Genomic DNA, 21,201 nt, shown 5'->3' on the forward strand with positions numbered 1-21,201 from the left:
TTTTTTTTTTTTCTTTCTAGGGTCCGGTTCGAGGGTGTGAAAAGACGGTTTTGTCCTCGAGGCAAATAAACGCTTAAGGCTCACGTTCCGTTACGGCGTCAACGAATTCCTCTTTTCTTTTTTTTCCTTTTTTTGTGCAGAATACGAGAAAGGTTGTCGGAAAGAAAAGCGGAATAACTGCCGTCGCTAACTTTCACGTTGTCCCACATGCTACAGTATAAATATTAATCTTTTTGTTTTTACCATTTTTTTAACGCAATATATATATATTGGGCTGGGTTCAGGTGAATATTTTGGGCTTTTGGCCCAAATGTTGCCTATTGTGGGCCGATTGGGCTGACAGCTGCGTCCCTTGCTCACCTTGGGCTGGGTTCGGGTGAATATTTTGGGCTTTTAGCCCAAATGTTGCCTATTTTGGGCCAATTGGGCTGATAGCTGCGTCCCTTGGCTACCTTGGGCTGGGTTCGGGTGAATATTTTAGGCTTTTTGGCCCAAATGTTGCCTATTGTGGGCCGATTGAGCTGACAATTGCGTCCCTTGCCCACCTTGGGGCTCGGTTCGGGTGAATATTTTGGGCTTTTTAGCCCAAAGATTGCCTATCGTGGGCCAATTGGGCTGACAGCTGCGTCCCTTGGCCACCTTGGGCTGGGTTCGGGTGAATAGTTTGGGCTTTTTAACCCAAATGTTTCCTATTGTGGGCCAATTGGGCTGACAGCTGCGTCCCTGGGGCACCTTGGGCTGGGTTCGGGTGAATGTTTTGGGCTTTTTAGCCCAAATATTGCCTATTGTGGGCCAATTGGGCTGACAGCTGCGTCCCCGGGCCACCTTGGGCTGGGTTCGGGTGAATATTTTGGGCTTTTTAACCCGAATGTTGCCTATTGTGGGCCAATTGGGCTGACAGCTTCGTCTCTGGGCCACCTTGGGCTGATTCGGTGTGTTTTGGGCTTTTTGGCCCAAATGTTTCCTATTATAGGGCAATTGGGCTTTGGATGATGTTCGATATTTAATCTCGGATTTAGTATTTTTAATTTCTTCTATAATATTTTAGTGTGCATTTTCAATAACTCTTAAAAATAGTCTAATTACTGATTGTAATTAGTTTTTGACCAAATCCTTTAATTAATAATAATTATTTTGATGCAGTAAAAACATCCTTTTAAAATATTTTGAAAAAGGAAAAATGAAAAGAGACTATATATATATATATTGTAATAATTAAATTAATTAATATTGTAGGGACTAATTTTAACGTAATATTTTAACCACCCTATTGCATTGAGTTGTTGTTTAAAATATTTTATTGAAAGTTTAAAGGCAGTATTAAAAAATTTTAAAATTAAAATATATTTCTTTTAGACTAAATGCAAAATTTAAGAGTTTTATTATTTATTTATTTTTTTGTGGTTAATTTAGCCTTTTTTTTTTTTGCCGGTAAACTGGGAATTAGAAGAAAAAGACACTTTTGCCCTAGTCTCGTCTTCTCCTTCAGTCTCTCTCAGTCCTTCTCCCAGTATTCATAGGCCCGGCGGCGCCACCTCTCTGCCTCCTCTACTTCGCCATCTCTCTCTCTGATACTCGCTCACTCCATTCTCTTGATCAGCTATTCTTTTCCTTTCTAATCGTTTGAAATCACCGGAGAAAAACGATGGAGATGGACAGAGATGATGGCCGTACCGCCAACCAGTTGAGACCACTTGCTTGTTCTTGCAATGTTCTTAATCGTGCTTATGGCTCCGCCAGTTGGTCTCAAGGTCTCTCCGTCTTCCACCATCTCTTCTTAGTTCTTGTTTCATTAGTTTGTGAGTTCGTTCGATTTCGGGAACTTTTCTTATGAGTGGTTTGTTTAATCTGGATTTTACAGGCGACACGAAAATTCTCGCTGCAGTCTATGGACCTAAAGCAGGAACAAAGAAGAATGAAAATCCTGAAAAGGCTTCAATTGAGGTTATATGGAAACCGAAAACAGGGCAAATTGGTACGTTTCTTTATTTTCTTATTCACTTTGTTTTATCCATCTCTAAATCGTATGATAAAGTTCTTATCCCATGAATATTTGTAGTTCAGTAAATTTCTTACGTGTTATTGCCATTCAAAGTATGGCTATCAATGAACATACTGTCTAGTTTTTGTACTTTATTGATTCTGAAGCATGCTATGGATGATATTCTCTGAATCTCATCAATGCATCTTCTTACATTTGATAATGTATTNCAGTAAATTTCTTACGTGTTATTGCCATTCAAAGTATGGCTTTCAATGAACATACTGTCTAGTTTTTGTACTTTATTGATTCTGAAGCAGGCTATGGATGATATTCCCTGAATCTCATCAATGCATCTTCTTACATTTGATAATGTATTAGGAAAACTGGAAAGGGAGTGTGAGATGATATTGAAGAGGACATTGCAGAGTATTTGCATATTAACTATAAATCCCAATACCACGACATCTATTGTAGTTCAGGTGAGTCCATTTTCCCCCCCTTTTTGGTTCAAGATTCATGTGATATATTGCTGGTCTTTTGATGTTTAAAAAGTAATATACATGAAATAGGTATCTCAAAATCTTGTTGAAGGCAACCAATCTCTGAACCAGCATAAAANTCCCTCCTTTTTGGTTCAAGATTCATGTGATATATTGCTGGTCTTTTGATGTTTAAAAAGTAATATACATGAAATAGGTATCTCAAAATCTTGTTGAAGGCAACCAATCTCTGAACCAGCATAAAAGATGCACAATCTTAAAGTTTAAAATTTAACATTACTTTCTATACATTCATATATGGAAAGTAATGTTATTACTCATGCTTGGGACTTACCAAATTCCCTTCATTCCGATCTTCCTTTAGACCGAACGAACACGTTTATTAAGATTTTTTGCTTGACTACTCCTAACATGGATATTTACATAGCCAGCGCATGTTACATCATTTTATTTTATATCTGAAACTTCTAAATAGTATGTATAAGAAATAAGTAGCTGGAACATGCTATTATGTTACTGAAACTTCTGTTGCTGAAAAAGTGTAAATATTCTAAAACCATCAAGAACAACCTCCATGCGAAATTGTTCACTGTAGGAAATTAACACCTTTTCATTTTCCATATCATGAAAAATGTTTTGGACTGTCAGCTTTGAAGTACATTATGTTTGGGGAATTTATACTAATAATTTTGCAACTAGTTTCTTATCTCAAATACATTGATATTTCCCCGTCATTGCAGGTTATTCATGACGATGGAGCTGTATCCCTTGTGATTTAATACCTCGTTTTTAGATTACTAAAAATAATGTTAGGAAAATATAAGTATGTTAAGACATGTAAATCATGTCATCGTGATCCTATTCAAACTGATTTACTAACGCTATCCTTGAAAGTCGAACCTGGGTCGAAGTTCTCACGGCTACATTATAAGTGCTCTAACCAATTATGCTATATGAGAGCTGATTCACGTTAATCTTACCACGGAGAACTACTGTTTTGTCGAGGAAAAGGGAAAAACTAGGGCCTACATATCAACATGGACAGTTCTTTTATCTGTTCATTGGGTCAAAAAGCTAGATATTCTGTGATCCCCTGCCTAGGGACACGGTGGAAGAGCTCCCCTAATATATCACATTGATTTTTCTTCTAAATTTGAAGTGACATTTGTTTAAAATGTTCCAATGTCATGCCACTGTAAAAAAAAATGTTTTTTTTTTTTTTACCTTGTATAGGTTTGATATTCTGTCAACTTATGTACCACACATGAGCATTATTTTTTCTTTATTTGTGGGAATACCTTTCTTGAAATATCTTCATGAAGAACTTCTTTGACAGAGCCCTCAAATAGCTTCTTCCTTGTGCAATTAATGCATCATGTGCTGCCTTAGTAGATGCTGGAATTCCTTTAAAGCATCTTGCTGGTAATCAGAATTTATGGTCTTATTATTCATGGCTTCACTTGATAAATTAACGGTTGGCACTGACTTCTCTGCACTGCATATTGCAGTTGCAATTTCTTGTTGTTTGTCTGAGAGTGGATATGTTATTTTGGATCCAACCAAGCTAGAGGAGCAGGTTGGTAAATTTACTTATTGAATTGTCAATGCTTGTCCAATTTTGCAGTTACTTTTTGTATGCATGATAAAAAGTATAGATATGGACCATATGCAAATTTGCCATGCTAGGGGTTGGCTTAGTAGTTACACATTATTGAATTTATCAAAGAAAATGATAAAAAGTGAAAATTGTCGAATTTGATTATCAAACGAGTGATTTTTAAAGAAAAATGAACTCGAAATGCAGAAAATGAAGGCATCAGTACATTTGGTCTTTCCGAACTCACCTGTCTCAGTAATTCCTGAAGGATCTACCCAAGTTGCAGGCGAACCTCTGGAGAACGGAATAATAACATCTTTAACTCAGGGTGCAATGTCAGGTATGTTATGCACGAAACCTAGCTATGTTCCAGTAGTCGTAATTGAAAATGTGCATATGTTTGTATTATGTTTGAATTTTAGGATATCGGTGAGGATTGTTGGGAGAGGAGCCTCACATCAGCTAATTAAGGAATTGATCATGGGTTTTTAAGTAAGAAAATACATCTTCATGGTATGAGGCCTTTTGGAAAAACTAAAAGTAAAGTTATGAGAGCTTATGCTCAAGGTGGACAATGTCATACCATTGAGGAGAGTCGTTGTTTCTAACCCCAATAAGCTCATACTGAGTATTCTATATTGTGTTAATTATCACATATTTTTACACCAAGAGCTAAACTCATCTTTATCTGTGGCTCCAATACATTTTGAACACGTAGCTGGCTCACCCCTTTTGTAACCCACAGCAAATTTCTTGTTTCTTTTTTTTTTTTTTTTTTTTTTTTTTTTTTNCGATGGACAAAATAAACCATTTATTAGCAATGGATATGGCATATTTCTCTCATCATGTCATGTACTTTCTATCTAATGCCGTTTTGTGATTGAAAATGTACTTGGATCTTATTATAGCATCAAATGTCAAAACGGGTAGAGTTAGTCTTTTCTTGGGTTACCTATTGAATCTGAAAAATGTGAATGTTAGATGGAAAAACAAGCATGGGATCTAATTATTGTTGTTGTTTATCTGAAGTGGATGATTATATTCACTGTCTGGAACGAGGGCGTGCTGCAACAGCAAAAATGTCAGCTTTTTTGAGGAGAAGCTTGCAGCCTCAACTCCCAACGGATTCCTCAAAAGTCGGGTGATTGGATCCAAGTCCTTGCCTATGAATTGTGCTCCACGACATAATCTGGCTTGGGAAGGTATCGTCTGTTGTATGATTTATTTTTATGTAATCTCAAATCCATACTAATTGGGTCTTTCAGAGCTGTAAACCGGGCATTAATTTAAATGATGATAAAGAGTTCTCAGTGGATTTGATTGATGCATTGTACGTTTACTCTTATTTTGTTGTGCATTTGTTTGATATTCTAGCTTTAAAATGATGATGTCTTCAAAGTGGTCATTCAAAAGAGACTAATTTCTAGAGGAGAGAGACTCCCTGGATGGAGAGCAGAGCAGTGTGTTAAGAACTATGGACCTCTACAACGGTATGATATTATCCACTTTAAGCATAAGCTTTTATGACTTTGCTTTTGGTTTTTCCAAAAGGCCTCGTACTAATGAAGATGTATTATTTACTTATAAACTCATGATTATCCTCTTAAATAGTCGAGGTGGGACTCCCGCCCAACAATCTTCAACAATCCCCCCTCAAACAAAGTATACCTTAGAGCCTCCCCTGAATCTTATGGAGCCCTCAAACAACCTCCCCATAATTGAGGCCCTATTTCTTTCTCTAGAGCCTTTGAACAAAGTACACATTTTGTTAACACTTCAATCATTTTTTAACTACATCTTCGAGGCTTACAACTTTTTTATTCGACATTTAAGGATTTTATTGACATGACTAAGTTAAAAGCATGACTTTGATACCATGTTAGGAACCATGGACCTCCACAATGGTATGATTTGTTCAGGACTTTGCTTTTAATTTCTCCAAAAGACCTTGTAACAATCAAGATGTATTTCTTATAAACTCATGATCATCCCCTTAATTAGTCGATGTAGGACTCCCACCCAACAATCCTCAACCGGCTGAAGATTGATTCGAGAATCTTTGTAGGAGCCCCTCATTAGATGAGAGGTGATAGAAAAGACTCGAAAATTGATTCAGGAATCTCTATGGGAGCCACCTATTTGCAATAATAGAAAGGAGCCTTAGCATCTAAACTTGTTGGATGTCGTTCTTTTATTATATCTCGATGAAACTTTCCTTGTGAGCTCGATGGGGTCGATGCCTCCCAACCATAAGATAAAATCGAGATTTATGTAGGTAGCAAGCCCAAACCAGAAAATTTTAGTAGCCATAAGATACATCCATTAGACCTTTACCTCACCCATAAACTACATAGCATAAATAGTTTCATTAATTAAGAAAACGTGAGACTTAACAACCCACCCTCTTCACCCCATTACAGCCATTACAGTCAAGTTCTTCCTCTATTCATTAACACCAAACTGCATCAGCCAGAGCATAGGAGACTTTAATACTCAGCCTCTGCCCTAGGCAGAGGCACATGAGACCTCTCAATGAAGAAATTTTCATAGATGAACCCAGCAAGTCCACCACCAATAAGAGGTCCAACCCAGTAAACCCAGTGGTCAGTCCAGTCTCCAGCCACCAAAGCTGGGCCAAATGATCTTGCTGGGTTCATTGAAGCTCCAGAAAAGGCCCCACCAGCCAAGATGTTAGCCCCCACCACGAACCCAGTCAACATTGGACCCAACCCATCAAGAGCTCCCTTCTTTGGATCAACCATTGTTGCGTAGACAGTGAACAGCAAGGAGAAAGTGAGAATAATCTCCCATATCACTCCTTGAAGATAGCCAACTCCACTTGCTAATGTGTGAACTGGAATAGCCTGCAAACAGAAGAACATTCAAACATAATATGAGATCTTGTTATTGTGTTCATAGCTGATGGAGGAAGACGATGAGACTCACGGAGCCTCCGGTGAGGTACGATAACAGAAAACTAGCTGCAGACGCTGCTAGCAACTGAATGATCCAATATAAAGCGGATCGGACAACTGTGATATGACCACCAAAAAGGAGACCGAGTGTGACGGCGGGGTTTAGGTGACCACCGGAAATGTGTCCGGCGGAGATCATCACAGCCACGACCAGCGCATGTGCGACAGCGACAGAGAACAATCCCACGAGTGCATTTCCTAGTAGTGTATCTAATTCGCACAGAAAATTCTTAATCTTAGTATAATTCAAATGTACGAAGAACGAGGNTGTCCGGCGGAGATCATCACAGCCACGACTAGCGCATGTGCGACAGCGACAGAGAACAATCCCACGAGTGCATTTCCTAGTAGTGTATCTAATTCGCACAGAAAATTCTCAATCTTAGTATAATTCAAATGTACGAAAAACGAGAAAAACTAGAGAACTTACTAGCAGTTATGGCTGATCCGACACCAACAAAGACGAAGAGGAAGGTGGTGATGAACTCGACGACGAGGGCTCGGATGCAGTCGGGCTGAGTCGCCTCGCCAACGCATCCCAATGCAATCTTGGCCATTGATATGCCGGCAAGCTCAAAGAGTGAACTAGATAGAAGAGGCTTAGAATGGTTGATTGGTTGGCATTTTTGAATAAAAGACGTGCGATTTTATAAACATCTCATCGTACAGTGTTGGGCAAATGNCCCAATGCAATCTTGGCCATTGATATGCCGGCAAGCTCAAAGACTGAACTAGATAGAAGAGGCTTAGAATGGTTGATTGGTTGGCATTTTTGAATAAAAGACGTGCGATTTTATAAACAGATCATCGTACAGTGTTGGGCAAATANCATCTCATCGTACAGTGTTGGGCAAATGGCATATTATTATTGCACCTATTGAAATTACATTTGTGCCCGTTGACTTGAAGATTATTTACGGGTTTTGCCATCCAATTATTTGAGTAAAATAAAGGGTTAAAGCAACCGGCCTTAAATTTTTAGGCTACTCCATAATATTATAATATTAAATGGCTTAATAGTCAAATTACAAAATATCAACATTTTAAGAATAAAAATCACTAAAATTTTAATAATGCTCATTTAAAAAATGAAATATNACCGGCCTTAAATTTTTAGGCTACTCCATAATATTATAATATTAAATGGCTTAATAGTCAAATTACAAAATATCAACATTTTAAGAATAAAAATCACTAAAATTTTAATAATTCTCATTTAAAAAATGAANCAAAATATCAACATTTTAAGAATAAAAATCACTAAAATTTTAATAATGCTCATTTAAAAAATGAAATATATATATATATATAAATTTTCTTATAGGTTCCAAGCCTATGATTGATAGGATCCCATGTGACAATGTCCAATGGGAATTTTAAAAAGTGGAGATGACCTGTTTTGCATGGGTTTTCCACGTCATATCTTAGGGATATTCTTAAAAATAAATAAATTAATAAATAAATAAAACTAACATGGGATGTGAGGTTAAAAAAATATGAATAAAACCAATTAGTTTCAATATAATTTGAAATTTTGAATATTATNGGGTTTTCCACGTCATATCTTAGGGATATTCTTAAAAATAAATTAATTAATTAATAAATAAAACTAACATGGGATGTGAGGTTAAAAAAATATGAATAAAACCAATTAGTTTCAATATAATTTGAAAATTTTAATATTATTTTTATGTGTATTTTAAAAATATATATTTTTTAAAATTTGCATTATATATATATATATATTGGATGGTGGGTGTTAATTGAAGGGAAAAAGAAACATCAATATTGCAATAAGTATGTCTCAAGCAATAATGAAAATTAGAGTCCACTCTTGTTCTTCACTTTCTTGCTTTTCATCTACTTTTTTTCTCTCTATTTCTCTTCTTGTGGTTGACATTCCATTTTCTCATTCGATTTTGATTTGGATGGNACTCTTGTTCTTCACTTTCTTGCTTTTCATCTACTTTTTTTTTCTCTCTATTTCTCTTCTTGTGGTTGACATTCCATTTTCCTTAATCGGAAGTGCTCATTCGATTTTGATTTGGATGAGTTTAATCTTTTGAGGTGAGGTACATATGGCCGACCCTTTGGGCGTCTAGGTGATACAAACAAAGAAAATATGAATTTCGACCACATCCTCTATCACAACAAGCCAATTTGAGAGCACGTGAAATCCCGTGTAAATCAATAATAACCATCTTGCAAGACTAAATACTCTTGGGCGATTGATGGTGTGGTTCCGTGAGAGAAAGGTGAAAGAACTCTCGTTGGGGAGTGAAATAAAACATGAAATTGTGAACTTTCAAGCAATAGGAGGAGACCAAGACTTTGACCGTGTGTGATTTATAGACAGTGGCTTGGTAAGGGAACCCACTAAAATCATAGTGAAAGTAAATCTTCATGGAGTAATTGTCACTGTTTACGGACACTGACTTATACATATATATATATATATATATATATATATAAGGGTTAGTTACAAAAACAAATGTCTTTGAATTTAAAATAAGTAGTAAAATCAGCACTTTCTCAAAATTAAATTTAAAAATTGATTTGAGAATTAATCCATAAATCACATAGGATGTTATGGGCCGCTTTGCACAGGCCCATAGATATAGCCCAAATCAAAGTAGAGAGGCTCAAAAAGCCCAAATAATTTAAAGAGGCGAAGCGCTCTCTTCGAGGCCCAAAACAAAATCCCTTAAACCAAATTAGATTTAAATTAACCAAATTAATCCCCCCCTAATCCTCATTAATTTCCCAACGATTATGCCTCTTATTACAACACCAAACAAAGTAGAATAAAATAAAAAATAATAAGTCATAAGGAGCTCTTTTGATATTACTTGAAACCCAGCTTTCTCCGCCGCCACCTCCCGTCAACGCCGCCAAACTTCCGGCAGAACATTGTGATGCCCGCCTCGAATTCTTCTCCTAAACGATTTTATAATTATTTTGTAAGCTAATTATTGTTAAATGATGAAAGTCCCACGTCGGCTAATTTAGGGAATAATCATGAGTTTATAAACAAAGAATACTCTCTCCATTGGTATGAGACATTTTGGGGAAACCCAAAGCAAAACCATGAAAGCTTATGTTCAAAGTAGACAATATCATACCATTGTAGAGAGTCATGTTCATCTAACAATTATAATAACAACCATTCAAGGTCCACGAGAGTTGATATTTATATATGCTTCCCAATTAAAAACTATTTTTCACATGTTTTTAACTAAAAATGAGCTGAACTCAAACATAGAAAAGTAGCTCTACCCTGCAAATTGTTCGTGAAAACTTTAGAAGTTCGAGGACTAAACTATAGGCTACGAAGGTTGCCTGAACCAGCACGACCTTGATGGTTCGTTTCATTCCTTCCACAGCACAACGTGCAGTAATTGTCGTAATTGTCGTCTACAAGCCAGGAGGTTTGAAGAGTGGAAGCAAGTTAAAAGCTTGTTCCACATCAATAGGTGTTGTAAGAGCACGCTTGAGGATCTCCGGGGTGGTAGTTTCTCCCTTCCAGGTGTTAAACCAAGGCCCTCCTCCAACTTCCAATGCCGCCATGTTACTTGTGACATCCAATACAATCTGCAAATCAAGAATTGTACTGATATAACTATTGAAAATGAAGAGCAGGTTAACCTGAACAATTGTCATATACCACTAAGAGTTCGGAAAATATTCTGCAGAAAATAATCTACACCAATACTAACACGATATTTTAATCACTATCGGGATTTATAACTAGTATGAAGACCTCCTGAAGAATGATCAGGTCATAGGGCAGTAACGTCACTGACTACGTGTTATGCTTGTATACATGCATGTGTGCATTAAAAAAATTCTTAAGTTTTGAGTTTGAGCCTAATAGGTCCTCATCCTTCAACTTTAAAACTTTAAAAAGAGTATCGTAGATCCTTAAACTTTGAATTTTATATCCAATAGATCTCTGAATTTTTAATTTTAGGTCGAATAGGTCATTGACCTATTTAACATTTTTTTTAAAAAAATTCACAAACTCGACACAATATGCTAAGACTCTATTAGATACAAATATGAAAAGTAAGTGCAAGCCAAACGGAAGCAATGAGTAATGGAAACAAGTTAATATAAGACTGTCACCTTGCCCTTGCTGCCATCAAATCTTCGTTCCCACATTTGCAATTTCAAGATACCAAAACAAGTATCTTTGCAAGCTGTGTCAAGCCCACGTTCCGTTGTAGGAGCACGTAACGGTGAACCAGGCTCGTCTGTTTTGGCTTCTAATTCAATCTGTGCAAACACGAGCTAAAATACTTGAAGAAAATCTTCACTTTTGCATAATTTTCTGGCTTTCAAAGGAAACGCTTTAAAGCATTTTTAGACCATTTTGATATGCTTTATCATTATTCTTTCAAGAGTAAACGCGTGGGGTGGAGAATTTAAACCTCATCCGTGTATCTTAATCAATTGAGCTAACCTCGCCGAGGTTGTTAGTATGCCTTTAACATTACTATTTACTTGCTAAAAGACTATTTCAACAGAATCAAGTCTTTTGCATCCATCAGATGGAAATCTTATAATTGCTCAAAGAAGGGCAGTAACTGGAACTAAGAGATCCACAATTTACCTTGTGCGTTGCATTTTCGGCAGCAATATACCAATAGCCCCAAGAACTTATTTCCCAGTTAACAGTTCCATTCCATGGCACGAATTCATAAAAAATTCCATCGTAGTGGACTCCAACCTGCAACAATTAAAATATCACAAATATCATTGTTGGTTAAGATGTCCACCCAACTCCCACATTTCCTACCTTTCCAAGCATAATTCCATCCATCCACAACTTTAACGGCCCTTAACGGCCCAAGTCCACCGCTCCTTTTTGGGTTTTTCCTTTTGGGCTTCCCCTCAAGGTTTTAAAACGCGTATGCTAGGGAGAGGGTTCCACACCCTTATAAAGAATGTTTCGTTCTCCTCCCCAAACTGATGTGGGATCTCACAATCCATCCCCCTTCAGGACTCAATGTCTTTGCTGGCACATCGCCCAGTGTCTAGCTTTGGCCCAAACCCACCGCTAGCGGATATTGTCCTCTTTGGGCTTTTCCTTTTGAGCTTCCCCTCAAGGTTTTAAAACGCGTCTTCTAGGGAGAGGTTTCCACACCCTTATAAAGAATGCTTCGTTCTCCTCCCCAATCAATGTGGGATCTCACATTCCCCCCACCCCTTCTCTCTTTGAGAACTCTAGGACAAAGTTGTACAACCTATAGAACAATCCTATTCAAAGTAAGACCGTCTCTCTCCAAGTATAAAGAGAGTGGATCACGTTCGTAGGTCCACAGCATTTGGGGTGTTGGGGGAGACCATTTCATTCGCAACAATGCAGTGCGTGTGTGTGTGAATGAGAGAGAGTAAAGAGAGTGAAATCGCAATGAGGAGCCACATAATATTACCAATGCAGCATTTTCAAAGGTTTCCGTCAATCCAGGAAGTTGTCTCAAACCTCCACCAGCCGTAAGAGAAACTTCTCCACGAGCACCTTCAAAAACATTACACTGAGCCTGCAGCATGTTAAAAGGAGCTAAGGTTTAAAAATGTTTTGAGTCAGTCGAGCAACAAGGTCCAGCAATATACTACGTAAATATGCAAGAAAATATCGCATAGTTCATCCCATTAAATATACAGATGGCGTAATCTTTTACGGCCTCATGAAGGTAAAAAACAGATGAAACTCCTCTATGCATGGGCCGGTCAAAAGCAAACTCAATTTCTAAAAGTTAAATTTATTGACATCCTTTTATGAATTTTCTAACAAGATTCACGATCCTAGGTTTCTTGTCCAAATTTAAGTACTCCAAAACTCAACCCTCTTTTAACCTCATTTTTTAACTAGCCCATATTGCATAGCATGCTCGACTTCAAATTTGTACAATATAGAAAGAATCAAATAATTTCTTGCTTTACAAAGCCAAAAAATTTACCCAAAACCATTTTCTGGGAAATCCTCCACCCCAATTCTTTTCAGAGTATGAAGGGGCATTTACAAACTCAAACCTTTCGTCCTCCCACTCAATCCAACCTGCGATTCATATTGAGAAATTCAGGAAATATGTCGAACTTTAAACTTTTTCCAAGAAAATAAAATTAGGGTGAAAGCGCAGCCTGATATGAAACAATATTTCCATTACATATTAATTTAGAACCATAACAGAATCCTCATACCATAAAAATATATAGTTATCGATTCTTCAACATAAATCCAGCACCAGCACGGTGCTAAGTATAGAATTTCTCATGATTAGAAGTAATGCACCAAGTCAAACACAAATTTCCAAGGTAAACTGATTAAAAGATTGAACATGCCTGTTGATAACCCGCCTGCCATGCATATTTGCCAATGAGGCTCAAATACTGGAAATGCTGCAAGCCAGCCAGCTGTTGACTTCTGCTTAGATCCAACATTTCCCCAGCCATAAACTGGGCGGGTACTGTATTCCCAACGAGCAGTTTTTACAGTTTCCAAATAGTTTGTCCTGTCATTGAACGCTGTCAAACAGTGTACCAATAATAAGATGGAATCAAAGATACAATTGTTTAAATGCAAAGAGAAATTTGACAACCAATATTTCCAGCTCCTTGATATACTGATTTGAAGCCCTAAAACACATTTAGTTCAAGGAAATCCAGGCTCCTGTTGATTGAATAACTTAAATCTTTTCTTCCCAGTAAGCAGAGAAGATTCAAAGATTGGTAATACCATAACTCATAATAACAAATAAGATTATTTTATAAAATTATTAACAAGTTCTTTTAACATAGAACTCATAGATTAAACCTGAAAGGGGAGCACTTTCATGAATTAAGATAACTTGGTACCACATTGCATTGTATTGATGTCGAAACACTAAGAAATTGATGCTCATGCATTTGGCCGTTCCCAACCTCAAAAAGAAGTTAGGAAAAGCCTCTACATTTTACTGGAAGAAATCATGTCGAATGAGAATTCCAGAAAAAGACAAACGTCAAAATGAGGTGGTTTGAGAAAGGCTATGGCTAAAACTAGCTTTATACATAACTTTTTCACTGCGAGAAGGAATTGTTGTGTCAGTTCTAGACTGAATATTTTAGAAGTATGTCCTTTAAACGGAAGAAGGCTTCACTGCCCAAATGCTGCAGTTCTTCCCTAAGTTACTGAAGCTATGTATTAAAACAATTTTGCTTATTTTTTATTCAACGAAATAGATTGAGATTTATACAAGAAGGATTTCAATCAGAAAACTCCAAAATAAGAAATTCAGTAATCAGCCCAAGCCTAAAAAGGAAGGAGAAAATACAGCTACACAAATATATAAGACAATAAATAAAATATTAAATTTACAGGTTGATTATCTATGCTCCCCTTGAGCTAGACGGTATATGCTAGTCACTCCTAGCTTGGAAACATAATCATCAAGGCTTGACCAATTCAATTGTTGTTGTGAAGGCACATATCTTAGGTTTATTGTGTTGTTATCAATCTTATCACTAATGAAGTGGCAGTCTATCTCAACATGCTTCATTGGATCATGAAATATTAGATTTTTTTCAATAGCTATGACAGACTGATTATCACACATTAGCTCTATGATACCTACTATTTTGACTTTGAGCTCGATGAGTAGGCACTTTAACCAAATTCCATGAGCTAAGGATTGAAACTCATCTTTAAGNTAGGCACTTTAACCAAATTCCATGAGCTAAGGATTGAAACTCAGCTTTAACNATCTTTAAGACTACTTTGAGCTACAACCTGTTGCTTCTTACTGCACCAAGTTACTAAGTTTCCCCCACACATATGAGCACTACCGTGAAGTTGACTGGCAGTCAATAAGAGCACCTCCCCAAACTCAGCTTTAGAAACATGAGGCTCTTTCCTGAATATCTCAATATTCTATACAAAACTTCTATATGATTTTTAGAAGGTTTGTTCACATTAACAGCCAAGCTAATGTTTGGACAAGTATGAGTTAAGTAAATAACTTTTCCTACTGGTCAAGTCTTGATTTCAAATTTATTTGAAAGAATTTGCTTGAGCCGAATAATTTCCTCTAGAACATTTCTTGTAAAAATAATAACATCAACATATACTCTGAAGGCAGTAATCTTACTTGTTGAAAAATGCTTGATGAATAGGGCTTGATTGGATTAATATTGAGTATAGTCATCTTACTTCAATGCGTTTGTAAACTTTTTGAACTAAGCTTGAGATGACTTTTAATCCATATATTTCTTCAGTTTACATATCTTTCCGGAGTATATATGTCCTCAAATCCAAGATATAGGCTCATAATCACTTCTTCACTAGGTCTCTATTCAAAAATGAAATTTTTTTACATCAAGTTGAATTAATGATAAATCTAGATTTATTGTAATAGCGAGAAGTAATTGAATAGAATTTCATTTCACAACAGGAACAAATGTTTCCTTATAGTCAGATTCCAAAAGTTTGGCTATAAGACAAGTTTTGAATGGCTCTATACTACCATTTGGTTTGTGATTGGTTGAAAAAATCCATCTGTATCCAACTGCATCCATAGGATTCACATTTATTTTTTCCAAGAGAATGTACTTCTAGAGTGGCGGCTTTACATAAAAGTTTGCTTCTTGAACTGTGTTAGGAGTATGTATATGATCTAAAGAAGCCACAAAAGCTCTAAAATATGGGGACGAATAAGTGTAGAGACTGCAGTGATGAATTAGTGTAAGATAAGTGTTCCTTAGAGACTGCGAGCCTTCACCCACAGAGCTGCCCCTTGGGGCTACTCCACATGAGATATTAGCATTCAACTTTAACTGAAGCCATCTTAAGGTCAAAAACTGAAGTTAAAGATTCTCAACACAGTACTAAAAGCTCAATAAAGTAAAAGCGAGGGAGCACCTGCCATCATCACGAATAAATCCTTGATGCCAAAGTGGAGTGACTTGAAAACCTTCCACGACCTTTTTATTGAACTCCTAAAAACGGTTGCCCACAATATAATATAAAGTCATTCACAACCTCTGTCAAAAACAATAATAGTTGAAGCAAGAAGAGATTCCAATCTGACAAATTTTCTCTCGAAAAAGATACACAAATCATTCATGAATTAATTGAACTTATATAAGACTATGAGAGAGAGAGAAAAGACGAAGTCTCAACATTAAATGAAACAATACATTCTAAGAAAGCATCTCAACCTCTGGATGAACTTCCTTGTTTGGAGGCTTAAACCCTCCTTTAGATGCAAAACAGTTGCCCAGACTCAGTTCATGCCTACCTATGCATTAAAACCCCAGCATTAGTCGTCATTTTTTTAAAAAAATACATGAATAAGATATCTGAAAACCATAGCCTGTATAAAGAGGTTGAGACCTCTTTTAAAAATGTTTTCTGAGAATCAAAGGACATAATTAGTTGGAAAGGAATCAAAGAACTTTTGAGAATAAGGCTTCTACTTTCGATATTTCTTTTTGTAGAAATGTACAGCTCACCTCTACTGTGGTGTTTTAATCACCAATGACTGCTAGTTTTTTGGGTGGGGGATCCCTCTTCCCCGCTCTTAGGTTGTTTTGTTCTCTTTTGTAATACATCCAAGTTTTTTATAAAAATATAACATTAGAAAAATAAAAAATAAAAATAATAAAACTTTTCTGGGCATAGGAAAGACTGACATGAAGTAGGCAAATCCATAAGTAGTCCATTACAGACCTTCTGACAGAGGTGATCACAAAATTACGACTATAGGCACATAAAGATACAAATCTTTCAATAAAGTCACAAGAATAAAATTCTCCCCTTACCCACAAGATATTTGAGGAATCAAAATTTTCACCAACACACTCCAATTCCTTCAATTATGACTGATAGCAATCATCTTAAGTATACCAAGCAAAGAAACAACTCATCCAATTCCTTCTCAAGAATATTTCTCTCAGCAGCCTGAGGACAACCAAGAGGACAAAGGCCAAAGTGACTAGAGGGACAACAGGCCAAAAGAAAGAGGTGCAAAGTAGGAAACAGAGGTCTCTAACCAAATATCACTCCTGAAACAAATATGCATGATGGAAAAATTGGAATGACAAGGCCATGCAATAGCACGGTAGTTAAATGTGTATTTGCTGAAATCCTTAGATACTTAATCAGACCGAAAAAGGTTGGTGGAAAATTTTCTGACTTCAGTCGAAACAAAAATTTGATTCAAAATCCAAATTAATTACCAAAAGAAAAAAATATAGCAATTACCGAACAATGAAGATATATATGTTATTATGCACATTACAAGACAACCAAGAAAGAAGTGTTTTGTTTAAAATTCCAACTGGCAGTGATTATGTTTTGTATGGAGGAGGGGGAATGTCGTTTCATAATTTNGATCACAAAATTACGACTATAGGCACATAAAGATACAAATCTTTCAATAAAGTCACAAGAATAAAATTCTCCCCTTACCCACAAGATATTTGAGGAATCAAAATTTTCACCAACACACTCCAATTCCTTCAATTATGACTGATAGCAATCATCTTAAGTATACCAAGCAAAGAAACAACTCATCCAATTCCTTCTCAAGAATATTTCTCTCAGCAGCCTGAGGACAACCAAGAGGACAAAGGCCAAAGTGACTAGAGGGACAACAGGCCAAAAGAAAGAGGTGCAAAGTAGGAAACAGAGGTCTCTAACCAAATATCACTCCTGAAACAAATATGCATGATGGAAAAATTGGAATGACAAGGCCATGCAATAGCACGGTAGTTAAATGTGTATTTGCTGAAATCCTTAGATACTTAATCAGACCAAAAAAGGTTGGTGGAAAATTTTCTGACTTCAGTCGAAACAAAAATTTGATTCAAAATCCAAATTAATTACCAAAAGAAAAAAAATAGAGCAATTACCGAACAATGAAGATATATATGTTATTATGCACATTACAAGACAACCAAGAAAGAAGTGTTTTGTTTTAAATTCCAACTGGCAGTGATTATGTTTTGTATGGAGGAGGGGGAATGTCGTTTCATAATTTCGTGTATTAAATAATGTTTGAACATAAAGTTAGCAGCAGTAGATCCATAAGGCAAGGCATTGATAGAACAGCAAATATATGGAAGTTTTTATCCACTCATATTTTTGTCAAAGAATTGAGCTCACTAAGGAATCATTGTAAACGAGAACTAAGAAAAGAAGATAGGTTTGATATCAAAACTTACTTCCCCAAAAGTTCTGAGACTCTTCAGAGTATTGGCATATGTATTTGTCATAAGCACCAAGAATCTGTGCTCCAACTCCTGTAAACCTAGGTCCATGTTGTACGATTTCGGGTGTCGTTAATTTCTTAGGAAATGCAGGGTTCTCCACAGAGTACATGAAACAGAAACTCTGCCTCTTCTGTGGAATTGATACCTTGAAGTACCAACCTTCAAAGAATTTCCGAGTACTCCCATCAAAGTGATACCTGATTCAATACGAAGTACAGAAAATTGGAAAATGTAAATCATTGATTGCCACATAACCATATATAATGAGATCAACCATGATGCAGCCATGATCTAAAAATGAGAAACAATTCACCTCAGATGACATAACAAAAATAAGGTTACACCGGGTTCAAATGCTCCAGAAGGAAGGATAAAAAGGAAAAAAAAAAATCATTAACAACCTTTTATCTTTCAAGTTTGGTGAGTTATGACCAGTTAACTCATCTTTAAAGGTACAAATATACTACTTTAATCATTCTTTCTTCAATTCTTCAATAGCTCCAGCATCTTCCCAGTTTTCCCAAATCTTCCACTCCCGCTACTCTCAGTCCACATCTTTCTAGTTCTCTTTCACTCATCTTCACACACTTGATTACTGTTTCAGGAGCCTTCTCTATAATCCCCTCGATAGCATAGCTCGTCTCCTCCACTCGTCCACTCGCTCCAATCATAGTCGACTGATTTTTTGCTCTCTCATTCTATCTTTCCTCCACNATAATCCCCTCGATAGCATAGCTCGTCTCCTCCACTCGTCCACACTCGCTCCAATCATAGTTGATTGATTTTTTGCTCTCTCATTCTACATTTCCTTCAANCTATCTTTCCTCCACTTTTTGCTCCATTTTTCTATGCCATCTTTTAGCACAGCTCATAGTACTCATTAATTGGTGCTTCCCTTCTGCTACATCAGAGGAGATAAGCTCCCTTTAAGCCTTACATAACTTGTTTTGAATACTTGTTGTATCTCTAGCATTTGTTGGTTATTGGTTACAAAACAGAGGATGAACAAACAATTCGTGAGACGGAACCTGAATGTTGATGGTGACCACAGGGCATTTAATTGAAGATTAATACAGATAACAGTATGCACAGATACAAAACAATGAGGGGTTCACAGATACATGCAACCAATTAGTGAAGCCGCCTCAACCATTCAAGTGAGCAGTGGCAAGAAATTAGGAACTAGGACATTTATGCTAGATGTGAACCTTCGTTAATGGAAAATTTAGACAGCGTTTTACCCGCTGTGAGGAGTCCGCAGCTCGCGATTAGCAGGCGTGGGCTGATAGCCAGGAGGGCAAACAAGACCTCCGTCATTATCTTTCTCAATTTTCGCCGACGCAGAAGATTCATACACAGAGTTCGAACTGGAAGCCAATACTCGGATGCTCGATCTTGATTTCAACTTTAGCTTCGAAGAACCGCCCCATCGACGACGAAATGAGCTGGACTTCAAAGATTGAGGAACCTTCACCGCGAACATGGACTTTCCAGCTTGAACTTCCATTGAATTGGAGTAGAAGTGATGAATTCCACACAACGGTAGATTGCAAGCAGTTGCATCCATCTCAATTGCCAAAAAATGGAACAAGATGAATTCGGGCGAGAGTCGTGCACTATATATAATTTTGTGGATCAAAATCTGCCTGCATGGCAAGGATGAATTGCGAGGGGCCTGAAGAAACTGAATCACAGTCGCAGGATCACCTTAGTCCGGTCAATATTAAGATTTAGATGAGATAAAAGAACAAATAAATCTCTATCAATAACTACTCGCAGACAAATTAAGTCTATTGTGTTCACTCTCGTCCTACGACCAGCGCTGCCGTGCCGTGCCTTGCTGCTACTATCTAACAAGGACGTCCGGTGGATGGCAAGTGTCAAACGGCGGAGCCCACTATATGAAATACCTATCCTTGTTGATCAAACGGAGCCCACTCGGCAGATCCCACATTAACTAGAGAGAGGAATGAGTCAGAGCTAGGACCAGGTCTAGCAATTGTGAGATCCCAATAAGTATTAATGTCCCAGTAAAAGTGTTTTAAAATCTTTGAGGAAAAATTAAAAGTGAAAATACAGAGAGAACAATATCTGCTGGCGGTGGCTTCTGCTGTTACATTGTCACTTCTATCTTATTTGATAGATCGAATAAAGTCTAGTTAAATCGAGAATGTGATAAGATAAGGAATCACGATTACTTTGTTGATCTCACTCCACAAGCAAGATCATCATGTCTACCTTGAATGATCCTTGTTGATCAAACATCTCAAGGCAAGAACACTTGATTGAGATTCGAATCACTCCACAAGCAAGATTGATCATGTCGATCTTGAATGATTCTACATGCAACCTAAACTAGGTCGAATTGCAAACAAATTTAGCCATTGGCTAAAGAAAAGCACAAAGGCTTCTATTACTGTATTTTCCAAGTCTCTCACAAATATAACATACATGGCTTTATATATATAGCCTCAAGTGAAACTATTAAAAACTACTTGATGGCCATAATTAACCATGATGTAATGGTAATCTATGACCATAATTAACCATTATGTAATTGTAATGTAAATAAAAAATCTTAAAATACATTAATGATATACAATAACTCTAAATTACTCTAAATTGTAATCCATCTAAAATTTATAACCGGAAACTTCATTCTTCTTCGATGTGGCATGAATTGAAATATCTTTTGATAATTTCAACAATATTTTCTTCACATATTCATTGAAACATATTGTATGATTGATATCTCTTGGTTAATTGTCAATTATGATAAGTTTTCTAGTTCGTATGTAAGATCGTTATAGATCATGATCGAGAAATCCACTCTCGACGTCCATTTAGTCATCACATTGGTCGCTTCAATTCGAGTATAGAGTCCCGATCTGT

At 36.7% G+C, this 21,201-nt stretch overlaps 3 protein-coding genes across 5 annotated transcripts; 1 reads left to right on the forward strand and 2 right to left on the reverse strand.

Moving 5' to 3' along the window:
- Positions 1-1,434: 1,434 nt before the first annotated feature.
- Positions 1,435-5,420, forward strand: LOC111798976 (exosome complex exonuclease RRP46 homolog). The gene is made up of 8 exons (XM_023682343.1): positions 1,435-1,751; positions 1,862-1,975; positions 2,363-2,463; positions 3,225-3,245; positions 3,834-3,906; positions 3,993-4,060; positions 4,289-4,421; positions 5,111-5,420. Exons 1-8 carry the CDS (start codon positions 1,646-1,648, stop codon positions 5,224-5,226), a joined length of 732 nt encoding a protein of 243 aa, XP_023538111.1. The 5' UTR covers positions 1,435-1,645; the 3' UTR covers positions 5,227-5,420.
- A 911-nt stretch (positions 5,421-6,331) lies between these two features.
- On the reverse strand, positions 6,332-7,848 carry LOC111798975 (aquaporin TIP4-1-like). 3 transcript variants are annotated; one of them, XM_023682341.1, is made up of 5 exons: positions 7,751-7,848; positions 7,487-7,604; positions 7,362-7,412; positions 7,028-7,215; positions 6,332-6,945 (listed from the first exon to the last, which is right to left on the reverse strand). In XM_023682341.1, exons 1-5 carry the CDS (start codon positions 7,757-7,759, stop codon positions 6,568-6,570), a joined length of 744 nt encoding a protein of 247 aa, XP_023538109.1. In that variant the 5' UTR covers positions 7,760-7,848; the 3' UTR covers positions 6,332-6,567. The 3 variants fall into 3 exon arrangements, with proteins under 3 accessions (XP_023538109.1, XP_023538108.1, XP_023538110.1); XM_023682340.1 differs by lacking the exon at positions 7,751-7,848 and having other exon boundaries at positions 7,487-7,692; XM_023682342.1 differs by lacking the exons at positions 7,362-7,412; positions 7,751-7,848 and having other exon boundaries at positions 7,028-7,266; positions 7,487-7,692.
- A 2,332-nt stretch (positions 7,849-10,180) lies between these two features.
- Positions 10,181-20,121, reverse strand: LOC111799319 (tocopherol cyclase, chloroplastic). The gene is made up of 10 exons (XM_023682837.1): positions 19,551-20,121; positions 18,262-18,506; positions 16,255-16,334; positions 15,956-16,032; positions 13,402-13,571; positions 13,020-13,117; positions 12,492-12,599; positions 11,669-11,785; positions 11,182-11,331; positions 10,181-10,647 (listed from the first exon to the last, which is right to left on the reverse strand). Exons 1-10 carry the CDS (start codon positions 19,874-19,876, stop codon positions 10,471-10,473), a joined length of 1,548 nt encoding a protein of 515 aa, XP_023538605.1. The 5' UTR covers positions 19,877-20,121; the 3' UTR covers positions 10,181-10,470.
- Positions 20,122-21,201: the final 1,080 nt, after the last annotated feature.

This window comes from Cucurbita pepo, chromosome LG07, assembly GCF_002806865.2.
Source record: "Cucurbita pepo subsp. pepo cultivar mu-cu-16 chromosome LG07, ASM280686v2, whole genome shotgun sequence".
Classification (NCBI taxonomy): domain Eukaryota; kingdom Viridiplantae; phylum Streptophyta; class Magnoliopsida; order Cucurbitales; family Cucurbitaceae; genus Cucurbita; species Cucurbita pepo.

Bases quoted from the DNA above. Each gene is read 5' to 3' on its own strand.
- LOC111798976 (XM_023682343.1), top strand. From the start codon at position 1,646: ATGGAGATGGACAGAGATGATGGCCGTACCGCCAACCAGTTGAGACCA. The intron at 2,464-3,224 runs GTGAGTCCATTT...CCGTCATTGCAG, and splicing joins CGACATCTATTGTAGTTCAG to GTTATTCATGACGATGGAGC. The intron at 3,246-3,833 runs GTATCCCTTGTG...GCCCTCAAATAG, and splicing joins TTATTCATGACGATGGAGCT to CTTCTTCCTTGTGCAATTAA.
- LOC111798975 (XM_023682341.1), bottom strand. The intron at 7,413-7,486 runs GTAAGTTCTCTA...TGTGCGAATTAG, and splicing joins CGGATCAGCCATAACTGCTA to ATACACTACTAGGAAATGCA. The intron at 6,946-7,027 runs GTGAGTCTCATC...TTCTGTTTGCAG, and splicing joins CGTACCTCACCGGAGGCTCC to GCTATTCCAGTTCACACATT.
- LOC111799319 (XM_023682837.1), bottom strand. From the start codon at position 19,876: ATGGATGCAACTGCTTGCAATCTACCGTTGTGTGGAATTCATCACTTC. The intron at 18,507-19,550 runs GTAAAACGCTGT...GTATTGAATCAG, and splicing joins CTGCGGACTCCTCACAGCGG to GTATCACTTTGATGGGAGTA. The intron at 12,600-13,019 runs GTAAATTTTTTG...AACATGCTGCAG, and splicing joins TTCCCAGAAAATGGTTTTGG to GCTCAGTGTAATGTTTTTGA.